General features: G+C 34.8%; 1 protein-coding gene across 1 annotated transcript; it reads right to left on the reverse strand.

The window, feature by feature from the left end:
• Nucleotides 1-3,209: 3,209 nt before the first annotated feature.
• On the reverse strand, nt 3,210-23,759 carry LOC138993499 (solute carrier family 22 member 10-like). The gene is made up of 10 exons (XM_070392728.1): nt 23,358-23,759; nt 18,678-18,781; nt 17,156-17,310; nt 16,905-17,073; nt 16,062-16,185; nt 14,600-14,715; nt 10,383-10,597; nt 7,022-7,130; nt 4,148-4,351; nt 3,210-3,282 (listed from the first exon to the last, which is right to left on the reverse strand). Exons 1-10 carry the CDS (start codon nt 23,757-23,759, stop codon nt 3,210-3,212), a joined length of 1,671 nt encoding a protein of 556 aa, XP_070248829.1.
• Nucleotides 23,760-25,449: the final 1,690 nt, after the last annotated feature.

The raw sequence follows: 25,449 nt of genomic DNA on the forward strand, positions 1-25,449 counted from the left end.
ATCCACTTACCTATGTACCCTGGAATGCTGTGTTTTATCGCTAATGATCTAAGTACAAAAGATCAGAAGCTGAGAGTGCCAGCCCAGGCTAAACAGAACTCTCGATGAGTGACACGGGAGGTGGAGGAGGAGGAGGAATTGTATTGTCAAACAAGAAAGTGTAGAGTAATGAGTGTCTAAGAGAATAGCTTGATGAAAGAAGTGGTGAATTTGAGCAGAAAGGTGAAGTTATAGGTCAGAACAATGGAAATAGACAAATCAAGGAAATAAAGGTGGATAAAAAAATGGGGAACACAAATAGTTTCACAAACTATTTGTGAAAACTTAGTTTGTGAAAATTAAGTAAGAGCCAAAATACACAGCAGAGAGTCAGGCAGCCATGGAGTTGTGCTATTACTAATGCTGTAGATCAATTTTTTAAAATTTTGTTTTATTGCTTAAAGTATTACAAAGGGTATTACATATGTCTCCTTTTTTTTCCCCCCTTGACATTCCCCCGGCCTCCCCTACCCCCCAGTGTTTTGTGTCCATTGGTTATGCTTATATGCATGCATACAAGTCCTTCGGTTGATCTCTTACCCTCCCTGGCCCCAACCCTCCCCAGCCTTCCCACTGTAGTTTGACAAATTTTATAGATGCAAATTTCGATTATCTTAATACCAGCTTAGTGGACTCCCACGTTACTGGTGGTAGAATCTTTTCAAACCAGGCTTCCTCAGACACAAAGATAATAATTTGATGTGCCTACTTATACTGTGTTAATGAATGAGGCAGATTTACTTTAAGAACATTGTTTTTCTAGTTTTGTTAAAGTAAATTGACAAATAAAATTGTAAGATATTTAAAGTGTACCCTGTGATGACTTATCGACAAATACATGGTGAAAAATTCCCCCCATCAAATCAGCTAACACATGCATGAGGTACATTTTGAGTTTAGGGAAAAATTTATTTGCAGCCCTAGCTAACTAATACAGGGCAGAAGGTTTCAATTTGCCTTCTCCTCTATGATATGCTTTTTGCACTGTGTTCATAAGGGGTGCACATGTATATTTTTTCTATTTTAAACAAGATCAACATACAAAGATTAGTTGTATTTCTATATTTTAACAATGAATATTCCAAAAATGAAATTAAGAAAATAATTCCAGCCCAGCCGGTGTGGCTCAATGGTTGAGCATCAACTTATGAACCAGGAGGTCATGGTTCGATTCCCAGTGAGGGCACATGCCTGGGTTTCACCTTTTTCCCCATTAGGAGGCATTCAGGAGGCAGCTTATCAGTTATTCTCTCTCATCATTGATGTTTCTATCCCACTCTCCCTTCCTCTCTCTGAAATTAATAAAAACATATTAACAAAAAAAAAGGAAAAAAACCATTCCATTCACAGTAGCATTTGTTCAGGTCCCAGATATGTTCAGTTCGGTGGATATTAATGTGTTCTTGAAAAATATGTTTATTCAGTTGTTGAGTGGAGTCTTCTATAAAAGTTAATTGGCTTAAGTTGGTGATAATGCTTACCAAGTTTTAATTGTACTAATATTCTTTCTCTCTGTTCTACCATTTAAACAGTAAAATGTGATATATACAATTATAATGTAACTTTGTATATTTATCTTTTCTATCAGATTTTATTTTTGAAATTTAGTTTTCTCCTTATACTTAGGGTTATTATGTTTTTCTTGATGAATTGATTATCATGGAATTATCTTCTTATATCTGTTATAATTATTTATTTGAAGCATACTTACATTAATAATGATACTGCCTTTTAACATTATTAGTGTTTACATCATAATTTTACATACCATATATACATATATTTGGATCTTTTAAATTCTGTTGTATAATTTGAGTCTTTATACCATTTATATTTAATAATTAGTATGATTTGGTTTAAATCTACTATCTTCCTGTTTATTTCCTATTTGTCTCCTTTGTTTTTTGTTACTTTTTCTATTCATTTTTCTTTTTTATTGTTTGGGTATTTATTTTATAATTTCTTTTTTATCTCCACCATAGTTGATATCTTTAATATTTTTATATTATTTTAGTGTTTTCTTAGTGGTTTACAATATTCATTTAAACTTCTCATGGTTTTTATGGCTAACTTTCAAATAACATTACATCACCTATATTACACATAGGAATTTTATATCACTATATTTTTCTCTTTGTGTGTCCACTTTATTATTGTTGCAAATAACTTACTTCTGTATATATTTATTATAATTATCAAAACAAATTATTACTCTTGTGGCTCCAAACAATTATATTTCAATGAGCTTTTTAAAATTAAGAATATATACTTTTATATTTATTAAAAATTTTTAGCCTTTCTTATGCTCTTCCACCCTTTACCCACTTTTTCTTTAACGTTTCCCCCACAGACTGGTCCTACCTTATTTATATATAAATAAGCTGTAATATGTAATAGTAAATAGTCATATAGCAAATTTAAAATGACTGCATTTTATTCCTTTGGTTGCTCATCAAGAACCAAATAGTCTTCAATGCATAGTCTAATAATGCAAACTCAAGTATTTTTTGATAAATTATTCAGAACTTATTTTATATAAGAAATATTGAATGTAAATTGAGGACAGAAATGTTGTGTTTGGCATTTTTTTCTTTGTGTCAGATACATTATTTACACATAAATGGTGCTCATTTAGTGCTTTCAGAAATAAATTTTGATCTGCAGACAGGGAAATGTAGCCAATATATGAAATTTGGTCTGCATGACAAGAAATCGTAGATGGTTCTATTAAAAACAACAACTCTCAAACAAAATGTCAAAAACAAACAGCTTGAGGTGACTGGAACATTTTATTCTTTACAGTAACATTTTCTAATTTTTATATTTCAAAATTATTTTATATGCATTATTCACACTGTCATCACAATAACCCTCTAGGGTAACAAGGGCAGATCTCAATATCCCACTCCAAGGGAAGCAACAAGCCTTGAGGAGACACACACTTGCTCAGTGTTTAATGATTAGTAAGGTACTGACCATGAATTGGAACCGGTGTTCCCTGGTTGTAAATCCAGAGGTTTTCCTCATGTGCACCTGAGGAAATCCTAAATGCTCTTTCAAGCCACAAAGAGCCGGTCAGGAATTGACATAATGACATATCTCAGTGTTTGCTCTAAAGAGGATGAATGTGAACAAGCTCTTTATCTCATGGACGCAGAGTAAGGACAGTGTTAACACTCTGTGGTGCCTTGGAGATCATTGCTCTCTTCTTCGTTGGTACTTGTTTTCTTATAGTTTTTGTGTCTGAAATGAAAGAAACAGGGATGGCAAAATTCATTGTAAGTTTTGGATATAGTGGCAAATAAGTAACATTACAACTTATTTGTATTTCATTGGGCAGTTATAAATCACCCTCATCTTCTCACAGCAATCTGTTGAAGTGGCTTGCTAAATTATTCTCATCACTGATAAGTGCCGAGAAGCTGAAAAAAATATAAGTAAATTTCACAGATGTACGCCCAAGAATAGTGTCATGATTCCTTGCATTGGGGTCCTATTTTTAAAGAAAAAAATAATGCAATTGCCAGAAGAGACTCTGGAACCAAAACCCTTGTGTTAAATTTCCAGGGATTCTTTTTTTAATTCTCACCCAAAAATATTTTCCCATTGATTTTTAGAGTGGAAGAGAGAGGGAAAGACAGAGAAAAATATCAATGTGAGAGAAGCACATCGATTGGTTGCCTCCTGCACAAGACCCAACCAGGGCCTGGGACAGGGAGGAGCCTGCAACTGAGGTATGGACCCTTGACCGGAATCAAACCCAGGATCCTTCGCTTTATCCACTGAGCCAAACCAGCTAGGGCAAATTTCCAGGAATTCTGACTGAAAATCCAGCTCTCAACTTTTTTAAGGCTCAGACCTAGAGCCAGTACAACTTTACTTCTAGTACATTCAAATGGTTACAATGAGTCACAGGACCAACCAGGTTCAACGTCAAATATTTGACTACTAAAATCAGTATCCACCATATCATCACTTATATTGGAATTTTTCAACCATGTAGAAAAATAAGTTATTCTTTTCAAGTTCATCACATGATTAAAAAAATTGATTTATCAAAGAAAAGCTAACAACAACAACAACAAAAAAACAATGCCCTATTTCTTACCTTCTTTCTAAATCCTGTATAGTGTCTGGAAGTGGAAGGTTTAAAGTCTCTGGTAGGAAGTAGACACAGACAGCAGCCACGATGGGGAAAGTTCCATGCAGGATTGTTGGCAAGTGTTCAAAATACTGCCTTGTAATGAATGCTAGACTGCTCAGAGATGAGGCCAGACCAGTCATGAATATAATTCCACCCTCTGCTCTGGACCTTGAAAATAAGAAAACATTGTTTAAATAATTCTTTGTCTTCTCTTGGAGACTTGTTTGTGAAGCCTTTCGTGACAACCTTAATACAAGGTCATCTTTCTCTCATTGAGTTCTGTTGGTTTAAAATATGTGTATGGTATCTTGTAAATAAAGACAAGATATAATAGTTAAAATTTGCAATTGTTCTTGTTTTCTACTTTATATTGCTTCAGGGATTCTCCTTGGGCTGAAAATGAAATCTAAATGCCTTACTGTGGTCATTACTATGTTGCCAACTTTGGTGCTCATGATAGTGTTTCTCCCCTTAAATGTTAAATTTCAATTACACTGGCCTTTTTAGTTTCTAGACAACATGCGGTAGAAGTTTGTTTGTTTGTTTATTTTAGCTAACTACATGCTGGCTCTTGGATCACAATTTGAATGTTTATCCAGAAAGACTGAGGCCTATTCTTGCTGATTCACCCATCCCTCATTCTTGGTCTAATGAAAAACACTATTAATTTCCTTTAGACAATTTATGTAAAGATGGCATTTCTTTGTTATTTATATTTTCTCATTTATTGTCACTGACTACTAATAAAATAGGTCTATGGAGGAAAGCCCTGTTTTTTGTGTTAATGGACTTATTTTCAAGAGCCCATATTTATGTCTAGTTCATGGAAATTTCTTAAATCTTCTTATTCTCTTCTGTTTATTCCTTTCCCTCCTCTTGCTCTCCAGTTCTCTCCATTTCTTCTTTTCCTTTTTTTTCTTCCTTCTCCTCCTCCTTTTGTGATTTATTTAATGAACGATACGCCTTTTGAGAGTATGTGCACTAAATGTTAATTACAGTGGGGCCTTGACTTACAAGTGTCCCGACTAACAAGTTTTTCGAGATACGAGCTGTCTCTTGGCCGATTTTTTGCTTTGAGTTGCGAGCTAAAATTCGGGTACGAGCCAGCTTCAGATACCCCACTGCTAGTTGGCGTAGCGAACATCACAGTGAACACCACCACATCAGCCCAGCATCACGTGTCTCACTCGTTCACTTTAATGATTTGCCATATGAGTAATTTGAGTTACGAGCTCCGTCACGGAACGAATTAAACTCGTAAGTCAAGGCCCCACTGTATATCACATATATAATTATGTGCCTTTTGTTACTACACATATATAATGATGTGCCTTTTATTACTGCAGATAAATTACTTTGGAACCCTGTTTTTCTCAATGATTTTGAAATGCTTCCACTTTGGAATATTTGTTATCTCAAGAGAATATTATTCCTTTATCTATGAATGTACTCAGTTCTGTTAAGAGATATAAATGGAGTCCACTAAATATTTAGTGTATTCACATTCACTTTTATAAAAGATTAGATAGGTCTCTAACAATAAAAAAATGGGTAGAGTCCTGGCCTGTGAACTGTAGTTAGAGTGTCGGCCCATGTAACAAAGGATCACGGGTTCAATTCCTACTTAAGGGCACATACCTGGGTTGCAGGTTGTGTCTCTCATACATCAATGTTTCTCTCTCTCTCTCTGTCTTCCCTCCTGCCCTCCATTCCACTCTCTCTAAAAATCAGTGGAAAAATTATCCTCCAGTGAGGAGTAACAAACAAAGAATGGGTAGAGGTTTTACATGGTGACATTGAGTCTGAAGTCCCATAAAACTTGCATTGCTTTGGTTTATGATATATTGTGAAACCTTTTGAGTGATTAGGATGTTACAATGACCAGATAGAGTTTTCTAGTAATGATTCAATTTAAATCATGTTGTAGTTTAAATTCTGAGCCAAAATTCAAAAATATTTAATTGTGTCTATGGGATTGAGCACTAAGGGAAAAATTTAGCTGTGTAAGACAAAGGCAGGATGGAATTGTAGCAGTGGTCGGCAAACTCATTAGTCAACAGAGCCAAATATCAACAGTACCACGATTGAAATTTTTTTTGAGAGACAAATTTTTTGAACTTAAACTATATAGGTAGGTACATTGTTATTAATTTAATTAGGGTACTCCTAAGGCTTAGGAAGAGCCACACTCAAGGGGCCAAAGAGCCGCATGTGGCTCGTGAGCTGCAGTTTGCCGACCACAGATCTAGTGAATAAAATCATAGCGTGATTTTAGAAAGAAAGCTTAGTAGGTTTTTGATGAATGTGTTTGTGGAGGTGAGAGGGATTCAATGGAAAATCTCTGGGGACAAGTAGTTATGATTACTTTAAAAAATATCAGAATTTTGAGAAAATATTCTAGACTAACTGTGGATAATCATAATTTTTGCCAAGGATGGTGTTTACTTTTTTTTATCCCTCACCCAAGGAAGTTTTTTTTTCCCCCATTGCTTTTTAGAGAGAATGGAAGGAAGGAGAGAGAGAGAGAGAGAGAGAGAGAGAGAGAGAGAGAGAGAGAGAAAAGACACATCAACTTGCTGCCTCCTGCAGGAGCCCCAACTGGCTGGGGATCAAACCTGCAACTCAAGTACGTGCCCTTGACTAGGAATCAAACCCAAGATCCTTCAGTGCTCAGACTAATGCTCTAACCACTGAACACACTGGCCAGGGCCCAAGGGTGGTTTTTAAATTGCCATGGTAATTAGTTGAAGTTTCTTTCAGTACAGACTTCACTTAGACTTATTTAAGTATCTAGCTAATTCCAGGAAACTCTCAGTTTCAGAGAGTTCAGTGGCTTACCTGAGCCCTGTGGGTATGAGTTCATGACTATAGATCATATTCATGCTGAAGTATATTGCCATCAATCCTTTTCCCAACATAGCAAGTCCAAGGCGTATGTAAGGCATGTCTGTGAGGTTAAGGGAATATCATTAGTGTGCCTAAGTCAATATGATGAAACACATAAATTACCTGGCATTTATAACCTCATTTACCGTCAATTATTTGTAATGGTCCCTTTTTAATGAGTATATATAACATTAAGAATATTTTTATTGATTTTTAGTAAGGGTGTAATATTTTATATCATTGTTAAACCAGTATATATAATTATTTTGTTCTGTCCAGGATGATGATGACAAAGTTAATGACGATGATTAGAAAAACAGCTTTATGTAAGGGTAGGAAATGTGTGATATTTTTCATTCTCTACAGTTATGAGATTATAATTTTCCCCTGTTCTGACATTGTTTAGATTACTTCATTTTCCAATATTATGTTCTTGGAGTCAGAATTTGAAGCCCCTTTAAAATTCTCTCTAGAGCTCCAGATAAACTGCTGCTAATGCATTTGCATGTAATTTGAATGTAATTGAAGGGCTTCTAAGGAATGACAATTCTGTTTGACTTTGGATAGACATAAGAGACACAAGAATTTCTCCCAGTTAAGTGTGATGTTTCTGAAAGTACCATATATCCTTTACTGCCATTGGTATTTGCAAAGAGAAGGAATGAAGAGGTGAATGGTTTCTATACTTATTGATAATATATTTGGGTTCTCAAAACATTGAGAAAATTAGGTTAGATTTCAGAAAAGTCCATTGACTGTAGGTTTTCCTGAATATGACAAAAATGTAATAGGGACTTCTATAAAGTCAAAGATATTAACGTTAAGTAAATCCTTGCATTACATGCAAAGTGTTTAAATAGTTCCTCTCAATAGCCTGAAACCTGAGTTCCCATTTATCTCAGTTAAAATTCAAATACTTACCAGACTCTAAACCCCAAAAGACACACAAATTTCCCTTGCACCAGGTATATAATTCACCATGTTGTTATCAGAAAAAAATTGAGGAAATACTTCCTTCCATTATTAACCTTGATCTTCAATACCAGCTCTTCCATGTGTTCTTGATTGTACCCCTTCTTGAATTATTAAAGATTTTGATATCGTTTATAATGTCTCTATCCCAACTGCTAAATTTCTCATCACTTAGAACACATGTAGGAAATTATATATATAATTATTTATTATATATCATATGCCATATATCATATATTGTGTATATTATATATTGTATATATATATTATATATATCCTATCTAATAATAGACAAACATTGTAATTAACCATACCTTCGCTATTATCGCCATTGGCTGATCAGCACGATATGCAAATTAACCGCCAACAAAGATGGCAGCTAATTTGCATACTGCAGGCAGGGCGGGACACCGAGAGCCACCATCCAGGCCCCTGTGTGCGACCCCAGGACCTCCAGAAAGCCAAGCTGCAGGCAAGGCAGCCCCCGGGACCCAGGAGCCACCTTGCCTGTGGCCCGTGATCGTGATTGGAAAGTCGAGCTGCAGGCAAGGCGGCCCCCGGGACCCAGGAGCCACCTTGCCTGCGGCCTGTGATCATGATCAGAAAACCGAGCCGCAGGCAAGACAGCCCCCTGGGACCCAGGAGCCCATCAGCGAGGTCTGCAGGCGAATCAGCGATCAAGCTATGAGGAGGAGGGTTGGGGGCGGAAGGAGCTACAGGAGCAGCTCTGGCCAAAGACTGAAGACTCCTTCTGGAGAGAGGAGCAAAGACTGAAGGCTCCAGCCGCAGCGAAGACTTTGTCCAGAGCAAAGATGGAAGGTTGTGGCCAGAGTGAAGGTCTGGGTCCTGGGTGCCAGAGGAAAACTGGTGCTGGCAGCCAGGGGAAAGAAGGCCTATTGCACGAATCTTCATGCAACGGGCCTCTAGTATATATATAATTTTCTAGTCTTAAAGACAAAGCTTCTATACATACACATGCACATGCATCTTGAACATGGATTCTGATCTTAATTTTAAAATAATTTTCATTGATATTTTCTAGGAAACTCAAATATATACTCTAAACTCTTTATTAACTTAAATTACCTATTTCACTGCTGCTTATTTTACTAGAATCCTTTCTCATCCTTTACACATTTCAATTTGACCAGGACCATTTCAATTTACTCCTTTTGAACTTGCATAATTAATAATAATGGCATTTCCTTTTCACACTTAAGTGTGCTTCAATTGAAATGATAAATTATATAGCCACCCTAAGCCAAAGGCATCCATTCCCCAAGCCTGCTTCTCTTGTCTTTCCATTTCAGTGAATGGAGTCAAAATTCTACCAACTACCAAGTGGGAAAACTAGGGCTCCTGCTTGACTGGACCTCACATTCTCTCATATGCTGACTATTCCACATGCTGTGCTGATTTTGTCTTCTCTTTTCCACGTGGGATCTCTACTATGTCACTGGTGGGACATAGTAGAGATCCCAGTGTATATATTTCCGAATAACCCAGAAAAAGAACTTCTTTTATCATTGACCAATATATTTAATGATGCTTTTAAACAGTTCCACAAAGTAAGTTTCTCCATAGTAGAAAACATATTTTATTGATTATTTTTTATCAGTAGTCCAGTCCTATAAAAAAATCTGTGATGTTGAGAATAATGTTTCTTGAAGAGAAATAAATGTAAGATTTATGTTTGAATATATAATAGACATATTAATTAAATGTTAATTATGTAATGTATAAATTCAGATAAATAATTCAATTACAGTTTATAATACATCAACTTATATAAAGAAATCAATTTACTCAAGATGATTTGGCTCAGTGAATAGAGCATTGGCCTATGGACTGAAGGATCCCAGGTTTGATTCCAGTCAAGGGCATGTATCTAGGGCAGGCTCCTCCCCAGCCTGGGCCCTGATCAGGGTTCATGCAGGAGGCAAACTACCCATGTGTTTATCTCTCTTCTACTCTAAAACTCAATGAAAAAATATCTCATTCTCAGGTGAGGATTAAAAAAAATCAATTGTACTTTATATCAACTATATTTATAATCTACATCTATATTTATGATCTAATTCTGTATTGTAGTCTATAATACATAATATAGTTTATATAGTGTCAAATAATATTTATATATAGCTATTGCTAAATACAAATATATGTTAAACTCTGATGTTTTATTATTATTAACTTGATGTTAACATACCTTGATCATGCCACCATGCTACAATGAAGTTATGTCCACACATGAATTGGATCAGTACATTAAACATTAACAATTTTTTTAGATAACACTATCAACATCCTCAAACATTTTTCTGAAAACTGCCATTCTCACCTTTGGGCACGAATATATTGATTAAGATACAAAATCCACCTAAGAAAAGGGCAGAAGCGATTGAAGGCCGCCGTTTAAGGAACTTCATTATAAGGAAAGAAAGACATTTTACTGGGAAGTCCACAGCTCCAAGGAGAGCCTGAGACAAGAAAGCATTGCTCCCTAAATTTTGTAAATCAGTCAACACTCCATAAACAAAGAAAATTGCAGAAAATCTGTAAAAGAGAATAGAAAGTGAATGGACACTTTAAAAACACATTTTGAATATTTATTAAATTTTTTTCATTGTAGATACACCATGCTTATGAAAATTATAGATACTATAAAAGTCAAAGATGCAGTGCTATTATACCCCAATTCCACAAAAAGCACAAAGATCAAATGAAGTGAGAAAGACAGAGGTATTTGTGCTAAACCAACTATTTATTATTGAGGGTAAAAGTTATCACTGGGATTTTCACTTCCAAGAGGTGGACTGTTACTCACTAAGGCTGGATAAATGAGGCATAAGACTTATTTTACTTGGTGACTACTGACTTGCTCAACATGATTATCTATCTTTAATTTATACATGTTGTAAATTTTCTCTAAAGATATACAATTTACTTATTAGAAGACTAGAGGCCCAGGGCACAGATTTGTGCACCAGTGGGACCCTCGGCCTGGCCTGCCCGGAACCAGCTCTCTGACATCCTCTGAGGGAGTCCTGGATTGCGAGAGGATGCAGGCCAGGCCGAGGGACCCCACTGGGGCTGGGGAGGGACCGTGGGAGGTTGGCCAGCTGGAGAGGGATGGAGAGAGGGCTCCAGTGCACATCCAGCCCATCTCGCCCAGTCCCTATTGGAAGACCCCATCAACAAGCTAACCTATCAGTCAGAGCATCTACCCCCTGGTGGTCAGTGCGTGTCATAGCGATTGGTCGAATGGTCACATGAACAGTCGGGCACTTAGCATATTAGACTTTTATTATATAGGATTAGTAGCTTGTACTGCATCTCTGTTCATCAGTTTCTGCATTTTTCAAATAACTGTCTTAGTATGTTTTTAGGGCTAAGTGATTTATGTCACAAAACCTGTAAGTAATGTAAGTGCTAAATAAAAATTAGCAAGTTTATAATTAAAACTATTAAACTAAGAAAAAATAGTATCTCTTTATATAGATTGTTTTAAAAATGTTTTTACAGTTGGCAAAGTATTATGTGATGGAAAAATTTTAACAGTATAGATGTACAAATGTTGCTATATTATAAAATATGGAAAACAATAATTATAGGACACATTATTTTAAGGTATCATAGGGGCATCTAAAAATAAGGCCATACAAATGTCTTGTTCATGTTTTCTGATGGCAAAGCAATTAAGACAGGTCAATTTTAAAAGTATAACAAAAAATCTCTATTTTTAAAAATTCAAAGCATAGTTTTCAATAATCTAGTCAGTGAAGAAATCTTAATATAATTTAGTAATTATTTTGAACTAAGAAATACAACACCACATAACATATTTGACATAGATAATGAAGTGTTTAGATCAGTGGTTCCCAGCATGGGGCACATGCCCCACTGGGAGGCAATTTGATTTTTAAGGGGGGCAATTTGAGAATGAATTTTTTATATTTCTTATGGTTCTAGGGGCCTCATATACAGTATATAAATATATATTTTGACAAATAATGCATTTTTTCTCTATTATATTTGAAACTTTATTGCAATTTTTTCATATCCCTTCATATTATTGTCATTATTTTAACAATTTCTTCCTCACTACTTCAACTGTCATTTCATTATGTTTCTTTTACATGGATACCATGTTCTTTGGAAGCTTGGTTAGGGCAAGTTAATTGCCTCTTAGGCTTCCTCCACATGAATAGGAGTTCATTTTTTGAATAATAAGGATTATATGTCACAGGAGGATCCTCAGGATTTTAGCAATGCTTAGGTGGGGCATGGCCAAAAGAAGGTTGGAAGCCACTGATTTAGACACAAGTTTCCAATTAGAATAAAAGGCACAAAACTAATTGATTTCAGTATCTTTTTATGGGAAGTAAGAAGGAACACAAAGGAAGAAGGAAAAAATGCAATGAAGAGTAGTAATAATTAAATCAGAAATATATCAAAATAGAAGAGTGATATTTGTGTATTTTGGTCTTTGCTCAGATACTAAAAGTTCTCTCTCGGAATTAAGGGACTTACTTTAAATAAAATAAATTTTATATTGGAGAACTTGTATCAATTTTAAATTAACATATTAAAATACCTGGTAATATCAATTAAAGTATATTCATTTTGATTGCATAATATAAAAGCCATAATGATAATTAACTGTTCAACATGTTGATATCATGTTAAGACCACAGAGGTCTTTAGACATAATTTATTTGGAAGGACTTTAGACATAATTTGTTTATATTTTTTGTACAGAATATTTTTATTTTTTTCCACATATACATTTATCCAGTCATTTATTTATATCAATATGGACACAGATATTTATTTATGGGGGGGGGTTAATATAATACTCCTTTTTTTATTTTGTTGCTCAAATTATTTTACCTTTGGCTATTAGGCACAGTAAATTGGCTCCTGCTCCATTTGATATGATATATGATAGTCATTGTGTGTCTGCATTTTTTCCCCAGTACTTCCTTTTTCTGATAGTACAAGTTTGTCTAGGCTCATGTATTTTCTGTGCTCCAGCCCTAGTATTAGCCATTTTTCCAAGTGACCCTTATATGTGTGTGTGTGTGTGTGTGTGTGTGTGTGTGTGTGTTTATAAGAGAATGATGTTACAAATTAAGAACTGGGCAGTAGATACTCATGGTTATCGGAATGTCATTGTGGGTAGGTCCTCTTCTGATGGAGCAAGGAAATACATGCGTGTATACAAACCCAAGTCTATACACCTACTTCTAACTATTTCTATATCTGTTTGTATTTATATTAGTGTAAACATGAGTTCATTTGGGTATCTCCAACTCTAATCTAATACGAGGTGGTTCATTCTCGGCATCCTCTCTTGCTTATCTGTAACGTCCTTCTCTAACAATGAGAAACCTGGCTCTCATTCTCCACAAGTCATTGACTTACTTGTTCAATCCTAGTAAGTTCAGAAGTTTCAGACTTGTTAACCTGTCCGCCTATGAGAAACAACTTTACTAACTGGAGTACATATAGTGCTTGTATGCAGTTCCTTTTGTCCTTTGGCTTTCAGTTTCCACTCATTTCTGAAATTACTTAGGTCTACATCTTCCCCGCCCCCCCCCCGCCCCCACCCTTCTGGAGATAGTCATAGAGCTGTGATAACACTTAAATTCTTTAGGAGTCTGCATCTATTCTAAGTTCCCCAACCTCCTAATAGACTTCTTGAAAATGTTCATTTTAATTAAAATTCTGCATGTACTGTAAAGTTACATAGGTTTTAGAAAATGCATGGGGTGGGGGGCATGTACCTAACACCACAGCAAAACACAGTTCAGAACATTTTCACGGTTCTAAAAAGCCAGTGCTTTGCCTAGTTAACCTCCCTCCCCTGCTCTTCACACTCCTGACAACCACTGCTCTATTTTCCTTCTCTATAGCTCTGCCAAGCTTTTTTTTTAAAGTATGATCTTTTTTTAAAAAAATATATTTTATTGATTTTTTACAGAGAGGAAGGGAGAGAGATAGATAGTTAGAAACATCGATGGGAGAGAAACATCGAACAGCTGCCTCCTGCACATCTCCTACTAGGGATGTGCCCGCAACCAAGGTACATGCCCTTGACCGGAATCGAACCTGGGACCTTTCAGTCTGCAGGCCGACGCTCTATCCACTGAGCCAAACTGGTTCAGGCTTTAAGTATGATCTTTGCTATGCCTTGTCATCTATAATAATAAAAGGGTAATATACTAATTAGACTGGGAGACCTTCCAGGAGACTGGCCAGGGAGGACAGTTGGGGGCCATGAAGCCAGCAGGGGAGGGCAGTTGGGGGCGATCAGGCCAGCGGGGGGGGGGGGGGGGGGGGGCAGTTGAGGGCAAGCAGGCAGAGTGGTTAGGGGCGATCGGGCAGGCAGGCAGGCAGTTGAGCGGTTAGAAGCCAGCAGTCCCAGATTGCGAGAGGGATGTCCAACTGCCAGCTTAGGCCTGATCCCAATGGGATCTGACCAATACACTAGGTAGAAGGTGTAGTTCCAGAGGTTGTTATCTGAAAGTCATAAAATGAAGAGAAAAGACAAACCTCAGGAAAAACAGCAGGAAGAGTGTCTTGCACATGATGGGACTTGCCATGACCTTTATTTTCTTGGAACCTTGTTTGAGGAAAGTTAGTTCTTCTCTCATTGCAGATTGTAAAACCTTCAATGTGAAAGGAATTTGAAACATATTGAAAAGCATTAATGGAAAAAGAAAAAAAAGGGGGAATTGCAGCAAGCCTTCATGATATAGTTTATATTCTCCTCCACATTATTTTATAATCCTACTCGAGAACAAAATAAATATAATTTCTTTGCTAAAGAAATGTGTTCTTAACTCTTGAAATTGTGCATTGCTCTCTTATACATTATAAATTATTTTGAACTTTTTATGTCACTTGAAAATGTACAAATCCTGTGTGAAAGTTAAGCAATTATGAATATTACTCCTGCTCTAAGGGGGGAGGAGTAAGACTGAATGAGGTAAAGTAACAAAGCATGTTGAACCTTATACAACCTTAAATGGCTTCTGTTAATATCTTCATTTTATCACTGTGTATTACAGTATTCATGTATTTGTGAGTCTTTGAGCAGAACTAGTCAAGTGTATATTCCAGGGCTATTTCTTTATGAATTAGTAATACTTCTAAGTCTTAGTTCATTGATGCAGTTGTAATATATTTTTCCATAAATATCCAGAAAGTGTCATACATCAATACTACTATGAGGAAAGGGAAGAAAACAGTGGATTTCTTCAATTTTTTTTACTTTTTGTGGTACAATAACTTTATGTGTTGGAATCAAGTCCAATTGTGAAAACAACAATGCATAATCCTTCTCATGAAGATTGCCTATGGCTTACCCATTTGCATTACACTCTGCATTTAATGTGTTCACTATGATATTGAAATATAGGCTATTGCTATTTAGAATCATATTATTCAATCATCATAGACTGCTAGCCTTGTAATCAGTTATTCAGTTATCAATCCATGCTGAAAAATTATTAATGGAGCTTTTCCTTTAGTAAAGAATCTTCTTTTAGTATCTTTGCCATTGGGCTGGGTTTTTCTAATTTGTCTCTTTAAATCAAAACCATGATGCATAAAGACATTTGAGAGGAAAGGTACTCTAAAATCTAACAAGGAATAATGAAAGGTATTGGGGTTAATACCAGTTCCATCATCTAATTTCTAAGGGAGCTTTTCTGAACTCATGAATAACTTCCATACGTTCATTTTTCATAAGTCTATATAGCGTTATCTTCTTGTCAAATACAATATCCTATCAGACAGGCTATCTCCAGCAGTGATTTTTTTCGTTGTTCTTTTCTGATAGGATTAATTGCTTGGTCAAAAAGAGCTCAATATCTTTGTCTATATTTATGTTCATTTTCGGTTACCGTGGTTTGTTTGTTTTTGCTTTCATTGTGGTGGTACAGTTTATTTATATTGAGTTTGCCTCAATAAAGAAGAAACTTCAAGACATTCCTAATATATTTTTCCTTACCTCAATATTCAGAGTCTCTTCAACATCTTTTTTCCCATTTGTATGGGCTACTTTCTTCATTACTTTGAGTGCTTTTTCCAGCTTGCCAGATACAATCAACCAACGAACAGACTCTGATGTCCACCTTTGTGAAGTAAGGCCGACATTGAAATGGGAGAGGCCAATCCAAAATAAGATAAGACTTCAGAAAGACCTAGATTCCATTCAGTTGTGGTGGGATTTATGAGAACATGATGCCTCTCCAATTTGGAAGGAACTCAGGTTATTTTCCTTTCTCAACATTTAACTTATTGTTAATTTACTTTTAAAAATTTTTCTTTGACATTTTACATTTATATTACTTTTAGATTTAAAAACAGCATTTCTGATTTTTGGACTTTTTAATTTTTAAAAGAGAGATAGTGTCCCTGATGCCCCATAAGCTATCGTCCCCATTTTCTTTTTTTTCAAATCACAGGAACTACTTCCAGCTTCAGACAGTAAAGATCTCCCTCCCTCAACCTTAATGGGGTTCCATCATGTTTCTTGCAAGCTTTAGTTTCTCCATATTATTGTCATTAATTACTTCGAGTTTTGTTTTTCTCTAATAAACGTACTCCCTATGAATTATTTCCTTGACAGTGATAGTAATGTGGGTGTGTGAACCCAAGAAAAATTATATTTTTTAAATTGCTTACATTAATTAATTTAATGTATTCCTTGAACTTTTAAGATTTCTCTATTGAGTCCTTTTCTGTATTTTTTCTTATTCCCATAGAGAGATGCAGAGTGACCAGCAGTCCATATTTATTTAAAAGCTTTCATGCCTGATATTCACAAAGGAAACAAAAAAAGTCTACATACCATAGGGACAGGAAAAAGACAAAGTAAGGCGCAGAAATGGACAATTGTAGCATGCGCCAGTCTCGGAAGACATAAGCCAGTCCAGGCAGTACGATCTGTCCAGTGCTTAGAACCAGAGACCTTATTGTTATGATCATGGGTGTGACATTAGATGGCAGCCATTCTATAACTTAAAGAAAATGCATTGACATAAATCTTATAAACAGTGTGCTAAAAATTAGGTAAGAGAAGACAAAAAAGGTCAAACTTACGGAGTACAAGAGTATTGGTGAATATGGTTCCAGTTGACATTGCCAAATGAAATCGAATTATACAGTAAATTGGGAAGGTTGGGGCAAAAATTGAACCAGTGCCCAGTAGTGCAGCCAACAGGGAAGAAGCCAACAACACAGTTTTCCGGCCAAATCTAAGAGGAAACCAATAGAATGAGCAAACAATCTAAAAAAAATAAGTCTATATGCCACTATACAATTGTATGAATTATTCTGAGAATTTCCAACTTGGGACGTAATGGCTCTTCTGTGTTCTTTTTTTCCCTCATGACAGGTATCCCATTGTATGGCAAAATTCTAATAAATAGACCCCTTTCCCGAAAGAATAAGTTCTGTGTGACCAGAATAGTTTTTACACATCATAGAACTATCAGTATTTAGTTATGTATGGAAAATAATAGCTTTTAGTGATGGTTCATTGGACTGACTCTTCTCAAACAAATCTGATTCATAAAGTTTCCCCTATCTTCTGAATAACTTTATCAGGTCATCATAATATTTCCTTCACCATCCTCCATAAATCCTCTATTTATTCCTTTGTAAGGGTTTCTATATATATTCATCATGTTCTGACTAACCAGTTAATATATTTGCACAGTGTTTTTCTAAATATTTTTATTATGTCTAAAAATATCAATAATTCAAGTATGTTTTTCTGTATAAAAGATACTATCTAAATTCCTTAACATGGAGTTAAAATCATTTCAAAATCTTGATTTTTGTATGAAATTTTGCTCTATGCAATCTATCCAATTATTTTTCTATTTTATTTGAAGTGAATCTTCCTCTAAAACTTCTTTGTTATTTTTAGCATTACAATATTAATTTTAATTCTGGATTTATTAGCAAATATATAAGCCTAAACGTAATTGTCATAGTCTTTGTGATATTGTAGCAGATGACACTGGTGCCTTGCCAATCCTTATTTCTCAATGTTCTCATACCTTTAAATGTCTTCTGAGGCCAAGCAGCCGTTTCCAACGCCAAAGAGCTTTCTCTGACCACAGTAATGAAGTTGTTTGGCACAGGGAAGATTCTAAGCGCCACAATATGCTGTCTACCATCTTCTTTACTTTATAGGTGGCACTACTCTGAGGTATGCTAACCGTTTCCCAGAAGACCACAAAGGGATTGATCCTCAGGTTCCCATATGGTAACCTGCTAAGTAATATTATGTCACTTTCCTTCCCCTCTCCACTTACCTCTTCATGCCTCCTTGGATCTCATCCCAAATAAAACCTTGCATACAAATAATCCTAGAAGTTGATTCAAAAGCAACCCAAACTAAATATGAAGCCTTCCCTTTCAAATGATGAAGGTCTCTCCTTCAACACTGTTTGGCATTTAACCTGAATCCAGGCTTCAACTATGTAGGATATCTACTTTCTTAATAAGGCTGCTTCCGTCACTTTCTAGGTCTTCAGCCTTAAATGTTGTAATCTTAGAGAATATATGCATTATGTATTTTGGGGTCACTTATGAATCAAAATATGAGACTTACTTGTCAGAAATATAGCCACCTAGAAGAGATCCCAACATGTATCCTGCCATAAATATGGACTGTGACCATAATTTGAGTGACTTTGATTTACATACTAAATTCCACTGAAAAAAAAGAGAATGAGATAGATCAAATGTCACAAACAATATGAAACTGAACATGCAAGTTATAAAATTATTTAGTATAAGATAACAAATCATTTTGATGATCTGTACTTGAAAAATGGGAGATGTATGCTTAAAATATATTTAAAAGTTTCAAAGTACTTTATAATATAAGTACATTTCATAAATGCTCATTTTGTTCAAAGTACTATGAGAAGCTAATACATGCTTTGTTAAAGATTTGGGAAACTATGGAGGGCAAAGAGATATGGAACACATACTTCTGGGATTAATGGAGATGAGAATAAAAGTGAAATATTAAGGTGATATGTTAATGGAGGAACTAAAATAATCTGAAAGAACAAAATTTTTTCTTTGAAAAAGTGTAATAAACCTATAACTTGATGCCAGTATGAAAGGGATGGAAAGACTGTGAGGAAAGGGTGAGCATCGTAAGTGTTCTTTTGGCTAAAAGGGGTCAACTCTATTTTATGCCATTGAATTTCATTCCATTCACGAGAGTTGCCAGTAATTACAGGGAGAATTTCTGGAGAGCAAATAACTGTAAGATGATATTAAAATGGAGAGCTCTTATATTTCAGATCATTCAAATTATTTACTGGAATACAGATAACGAACTAAGACAATAATTTGATATATTTAAGTACTGTAACATGATTGGATTTTTGTTTAGGAAAAGAAATTTTGTGATAGTGTTTAAAACATATCAGTGAAGAATAAATATGTAGGGGAGTAAAAATAAAAGGCTATTCAAATAATGGGGATACAGTTGTTTGTGATTTGACTGGTTTGATAGCATTTAGAAGTGGAAATATCAATTTAGACACTCATATAAGTTTTATAATAAGACAATTAAAATTTTGATTAAAAAGATGAAGAAAAGAAAAAATTAATTATGGCCCCAGATATGTGATCTGAATAAGTAATCTTTAAAATTTACATTTCTGAGATGTGCAACATTGAGTAGCAAATTCTAGTGGGAAAATACATTAGATCAAGGTGTTTTTGAAGCATTCAAATGGATATTTATAATAGGTTATTTTATATTTCAAGTAGTTTCACTGATTTCTTATAGTAGAAATCTGAAATTTTGAATTAAAATACGAAAGAAATAATGAGTAGATCCAAGGTGGCAGTGGAGTAGGTGGAAATCACACTCACCTCCTCCTAGTACCAAATCAGAATTACAACTAAATTTTAGAACAATTATCTGAAAAGTCAACTGAATGCTAGCTTAATAGAAGGCTTAAAACCAAGGATTTACAGAAGACACATCAAGACTAGTAGGAAAGGTGGAGACACAAAATGGTTGCCAAAATTGTGAGACAAAGAAACACATCCCAAATGAACGAACAGGATAAATCCTCAGAAAAAGAACTAAATGGAAGGGAGGCAAACCATCTACTAGCTACAGAATTCAAAACAATGGTTATAAGAATGCTCAAGGAACTTAGGATAAGAATGGATAAACTCAGTAAGGACATAAACAAAGAGATAGTAAAGATAAAACAGGACATAGGAATCATAAAAAAGAACCAGTCAAAACTGGAGAATACTATAGCTGAAATGAAGACTTCACTAGAAGAAATCAATAGCATATGACATGAAGTAGACAATCAAATCGGTGATTTCGAAGATAAGAGAGCAGAAAATGCCCAGTTAGAGCAGCAAAATAAAGAAGGAAGGGAGGGAGGGAGGAAGGAAGGGAGGAAGGAAGGAAGGAAGGAAGGAAGGAAGGAAGGAAGGAAGGAAGGAAGGAAGGAAGTTAGTTAGTTAGTTCAAAGGACCTCTGGACAGCATCAAGTGTAACAACTTCTGCATCACAGGGGTTCCAGAAAGAGAAGAGAGAGAGAGAGCATGGGATTGAGAACCTATGAGGAGAATAATAATTGAATACCTTCCTAATATGGCGAAGGAAAAAGACACACAAGTACAGGAAGCACAGAGAGTCCAAAACAAGATGAACTCAAAGAGGTCCACTTCAAGACATACCATAATTAAAATGGAAAAGGTTAAAGACAAAGAGAATATGATAATATTTAAAACAGCAAGAGAAAGATAGTTACCTACAAGGAGCTCATAGAAGACTGCCAACTGATTTCTCAATAGAAACATTCAAAGGAATAGGCATAAAATACTCAAAGTAATGAAAAGCAAGGACCTACAACCAAGACTACTCTGCACAGAAAGGCTATCATTTAAAATTGAAAGAGAATTATAGAGCTTCCCAGACAAGAAAAAGCAAAAGGAGTTTATTATGACTAAACCAGTATTACAAAACAAAACAAAAACATAAAGGGACTTCTTTAAGAAGAAGAGGCTATAGGAGGGTAAATGGTGATGAAAGGAGCCTTGAATTTGGGTGGTGAGCACACAATACAATATATAGATGATTTATTATAGAATTGTACACCTAAAACCTATTTAATTTTATTAACCAGTGTCAGCCAAATAAATAGAAAAAAACAAATTCAACTAAAGGCAAAAACAAACAAACATGTAATACTCAACTTTTTATCAGGGGCATTGGCCTCTTTTCCTTTAGATTGTCAAATTAAAAAATGACAACAGCCAACACAACAATAGCTGCCCAGTGGGAATGAGTCAAAATTATACCTAATTTTTTTGTCAGATCCGCAAAAATATATTTCTTGGTGTGATGCAAATTTTGGTAATTAGTTTATGTGTGCTATTAGATGCAAAAAGGTTGAAAAATGCTGTTACATTATCTGACATCTCACAAATGCAGCCACTATGGAGGTTAATACAAAAATTAAAGCCCTAGCCAGCTTGGCTCAGTGGATAGAGCGTCAGCCTGTGGACTCAAGGGTCGTGGGTTTGATTCTGGTCAAGGACATATGCCTGGGTTGCGGGCTTGATCCCCAGTAATGGGTGTGCAGGAGGCAGCCAATCAATGATTCTCTCTCATCATTGATGTTTCTATCTCTCTCTTCCTCTCTCTTCCTCTCTGAAATCAATAAAAATATTTTTAAAAAATTAAAAATGGACCTGCTTTATAACCCAGCAACTCCAGTTCTGGAAATATATCCAAAGAAACCCAAAACATTAATCCAAAAGAACATATGCACCCATGTGTTCCTTTCAGTGTTATTTCCAATAGCCAAGATATGGAATTACCCCACATTCCCATCGATGGACAAGTGGATAAAAAAGTGGAATTATTACTTTATGACTATTAAAAAGAATGAAATCTTACCATTTGTGACAGTATGGATGGAATTGGAAGGTATTATACTAAGTGAAATAAGTCAGAGAAAGACAAATACCATGTTGTTATTTAGATGTAGAATCTAAATAAAATAAACAAACTAGCAAAATTAAAACAGACCCATATATACTGGGAGCAGACTGATGGTTGGCAGAGGGAAGGCAGTTAGTGAGCTGGGAAAAAAGTGAAGGGATTAAGAAGTATAAATTGGAATTACAAAATATTCCTGGCAGTGTAAGGTACAGCATAGGGAAAATAATAATATTGTAATAACTATGTATGGTGCCAAGTGGCTACTAGAAATACTTGGCAGAAAACAGTGTGAAGCCTATGATCGTCTAACCACTATTCTGTACACCTGAATCTAATACAGAATAATATGAATGTAAATTGTCATTGGAAAATAAAATTAAAAATCAAACAAAAAGGAAATAATAAAAAGTAACAGTATTCTAATGAAAAATACTTTGTCAAGTGCAGATGCACTAAATCAACAGAATTTCCCAAGGAATGGAGGTAAATTGTAGGCTCAGTAACAATAAGTTTAAACTTGGCAACATATTTTAACAATGGCATTGACAAACTAGAACTGTGGGAAAAAGTAGAATTCATGATGAACCAATAATCTTTTATATTCTCTGAAAATCTGTTTAGGGAAGTAAAATTTCTTTATGAACTCTTCTTAATTTCCATAAAAAATACTTGTCAGTATTCAGTTATCTTAACAAAAATGATGTGTTTATTTATTTTGAATCTGCATGTCGTAACAAGTTAGATATAATTGATGAAAACCACAAGTCTGCCACTTACCAATTGTTTTCAAAGGGACATTTTATATTGCCTGCCTGAGGTTCAGTTGCCTATTCATAAAATGAGAAGCATAGCTAACCCAAAGGATTAATGTAAAATTTACTAAATATTTCCTTCTATTGAGCTCTTTAATAACATAATGAGCTCTCAAATCTTTTGTGTGGTTTTAAATTTAATAATTTTGACACCCCTAATAGGTGATGTTTTATTTTTTGCTTTGGAAATGTTAATTTATCTGCTTAAGATCACATGCAAGTAATTGCCAAAGTGGGCACTCAAACATTGGTCTGCCTGCCTCTCAAAATGACTCTTCTCTATTATAATAGACTCAAAAACTAATACAGTCCTCGAGCGATAACATTTCAGCACATGTTTCCCTTTTCTTGTCCTTCACATATTTAAGTATTTTTGTTATCTGGGTGACATATCCTAAGCCTAAAAGCATCACAAAAAAATTTAATTTAGTCTTATAAATGGAAAATTACTGATTGGTGATTTTTTTTCATTATTTCATACCTGGGTTACAATAGTGGAGGTAAATATACTTTGGTCATAGATCCAACCATCCAAGCATCCTTCTGTCTCCAGCTCAGTAGTATTTATGGCCAAATCACTGGAATTTAAAAGTTGCCACTGGGTTTGACGGAACCGACGACATTGCTCTAGCTCATTGTTTACTCCCATCGGGATGGAAATTCTCAGAAGGGCCTCCGTGGTTAGGTTCTCAGGATGCTTGCTTTCAGATGTGATGTTGTCAAGGAGATGAACATAGCAACGGTGAGCAGGAATGGCCCCAGAAAAGTTTTCCACTAAGTTGTGAGTGACCAAAAGTACAGTTAATGATGAAGTCGAAAAGACCAGCATAATTTGGTATCTTCCAAAATTTCCCATATGTTGAAGAAGTTCTGAGAAGGCCATGGTGCTGGGATGGAAGCAGCAATGTGAGAAATAAAATTTTTTCTGAAATGTGTTGACATTGCCAAATATTTCTAGTATGACAGAAAAATCCCTCCAAATATTTATTTATAAAAGTATGACTAGAAACATTTAGTTATAATGGACAAAGTGACATTAGCTTTTCTTACTTTCCTATAAAATAATATGTGTTGGCTTTCTATTTTCAGTGATGCTGAGCCAGATTATACATAATATAATACTGTCATTTGGAAAAACTAAAATACTTATACATAAAGAAAGTGATACAGATATACAAATAGATTCGGGTACAGATCTAAAAGCTTTGTAGAAAAACAAACTTTTGAGGAATTACTAGGGCAAAAGTTAAAGAAAAATTTAATGTAAGTAAGGTTCAAAGTTACATTTATTTTGTGGGCATGCTGATATAAGAAAATGATTAAATTTGTTTGAACACATATACAGAAATAAGACTCAGAACTGGAACAGTGCTACGGGACTAACATAAGGCCCTCCCCCCAATAACTATGACTGTAAAAATAACACTTTCTGGATAAGAGGTAACTTGAAGTGTCTCCCCCCCATATATTGTAATTATCACTTGTTTCAATCACCTAGGTCATAGTATGTTAAGTATGAATCTTAAGTTATGGTTTTAGAATAAGGACTTTTCTACAGAAAATAATTAGAAACAAAAATAACTTTTTTGAAGAAGCTGTTTATCATAACTATCACATTATTGTAGGTAGCATTGTATACCAGTAGGGAAATGACCATCATTCTTAAAGAGTAACAAATCAGAAGAAAAATGATATCTACATGGGAAAAATTTATATCATTGCCTTTCATCTTACATAAATCTAAAATTCTAGTAGATTAAATAAGATGTATAGAAAGGGAAAGCCATACAGCTACATATGGTAATAAAAAAGAATTAATTTCTTTAGATTAGAAAATGTGTCCTGAAGAATATTGAAGCATCATCTATGAATTTAAAACTGATAAAATGTACTATATTATATTTAGAGCATTTGTCTAGACATCCTAAAGAGGTAGAAAATACAAGCCACAGAGCAGGGAAAATTATTTGTTTCTCATATCACTGATAAAAGCTAGTATCCAGAAAATGTAAACTACACAGCTCAATCATGAGAACACTATCTAGTAGAAAATTAGTAAAAGATTCAATCAGATGCTTCACAGGTTATAAAATTTAACCATATGAAATTATACTCCACTATGTTTCTAATCAGAGAAATATTCACCTAGAACAATGTGGATGAACCTTGGAAAAATCTTGAGTAAAACAATTAGGATAATTAATGACATTGCTACAATTTCTTATAACATATAACTCAAAAAAAGAGGTAGAAATTGACTATATTATTTTTGATAAAAACAAGAAAAAGAAAGAACTTTTGTATTAAAAGTACATTATATTTAACTTAATGAAGAGTCACTTGATCAGCAGTGCGACTTAAAGTTTGCTTCAGGTGTGACATTTTCTATTTTTTGAACTGAGTAGTATTTACGTGTATGTTTGCTATATAATTTTTTGTCAAACTGTCCAAGTACATTCTATGCTGTTTTCAATAAATTTATTTACAAAAGTGAATGCTTTAAAAAATGTACACATCAAGAGTTTTTAAAAACTGTGCAATTTTAATGAAAAAATATTACAGTTTTATATATA

Source organism: Myotis yumanensis, unplaced genomic scaffold, assembly GCF_028538775.1.
Source record: "Myotis yumanensis isolate MYYU_CA2020_CCGP unplaced genomic scaffold, mMyoYum1.0.hap1 SCAF_15, whole genome shotgun sequence".
NCBI lineage: Eukaryota > Metazoa > Chordata > Mammalia > Chiroptera > Vespertilionidae > Myotis > Myotis yumanensis.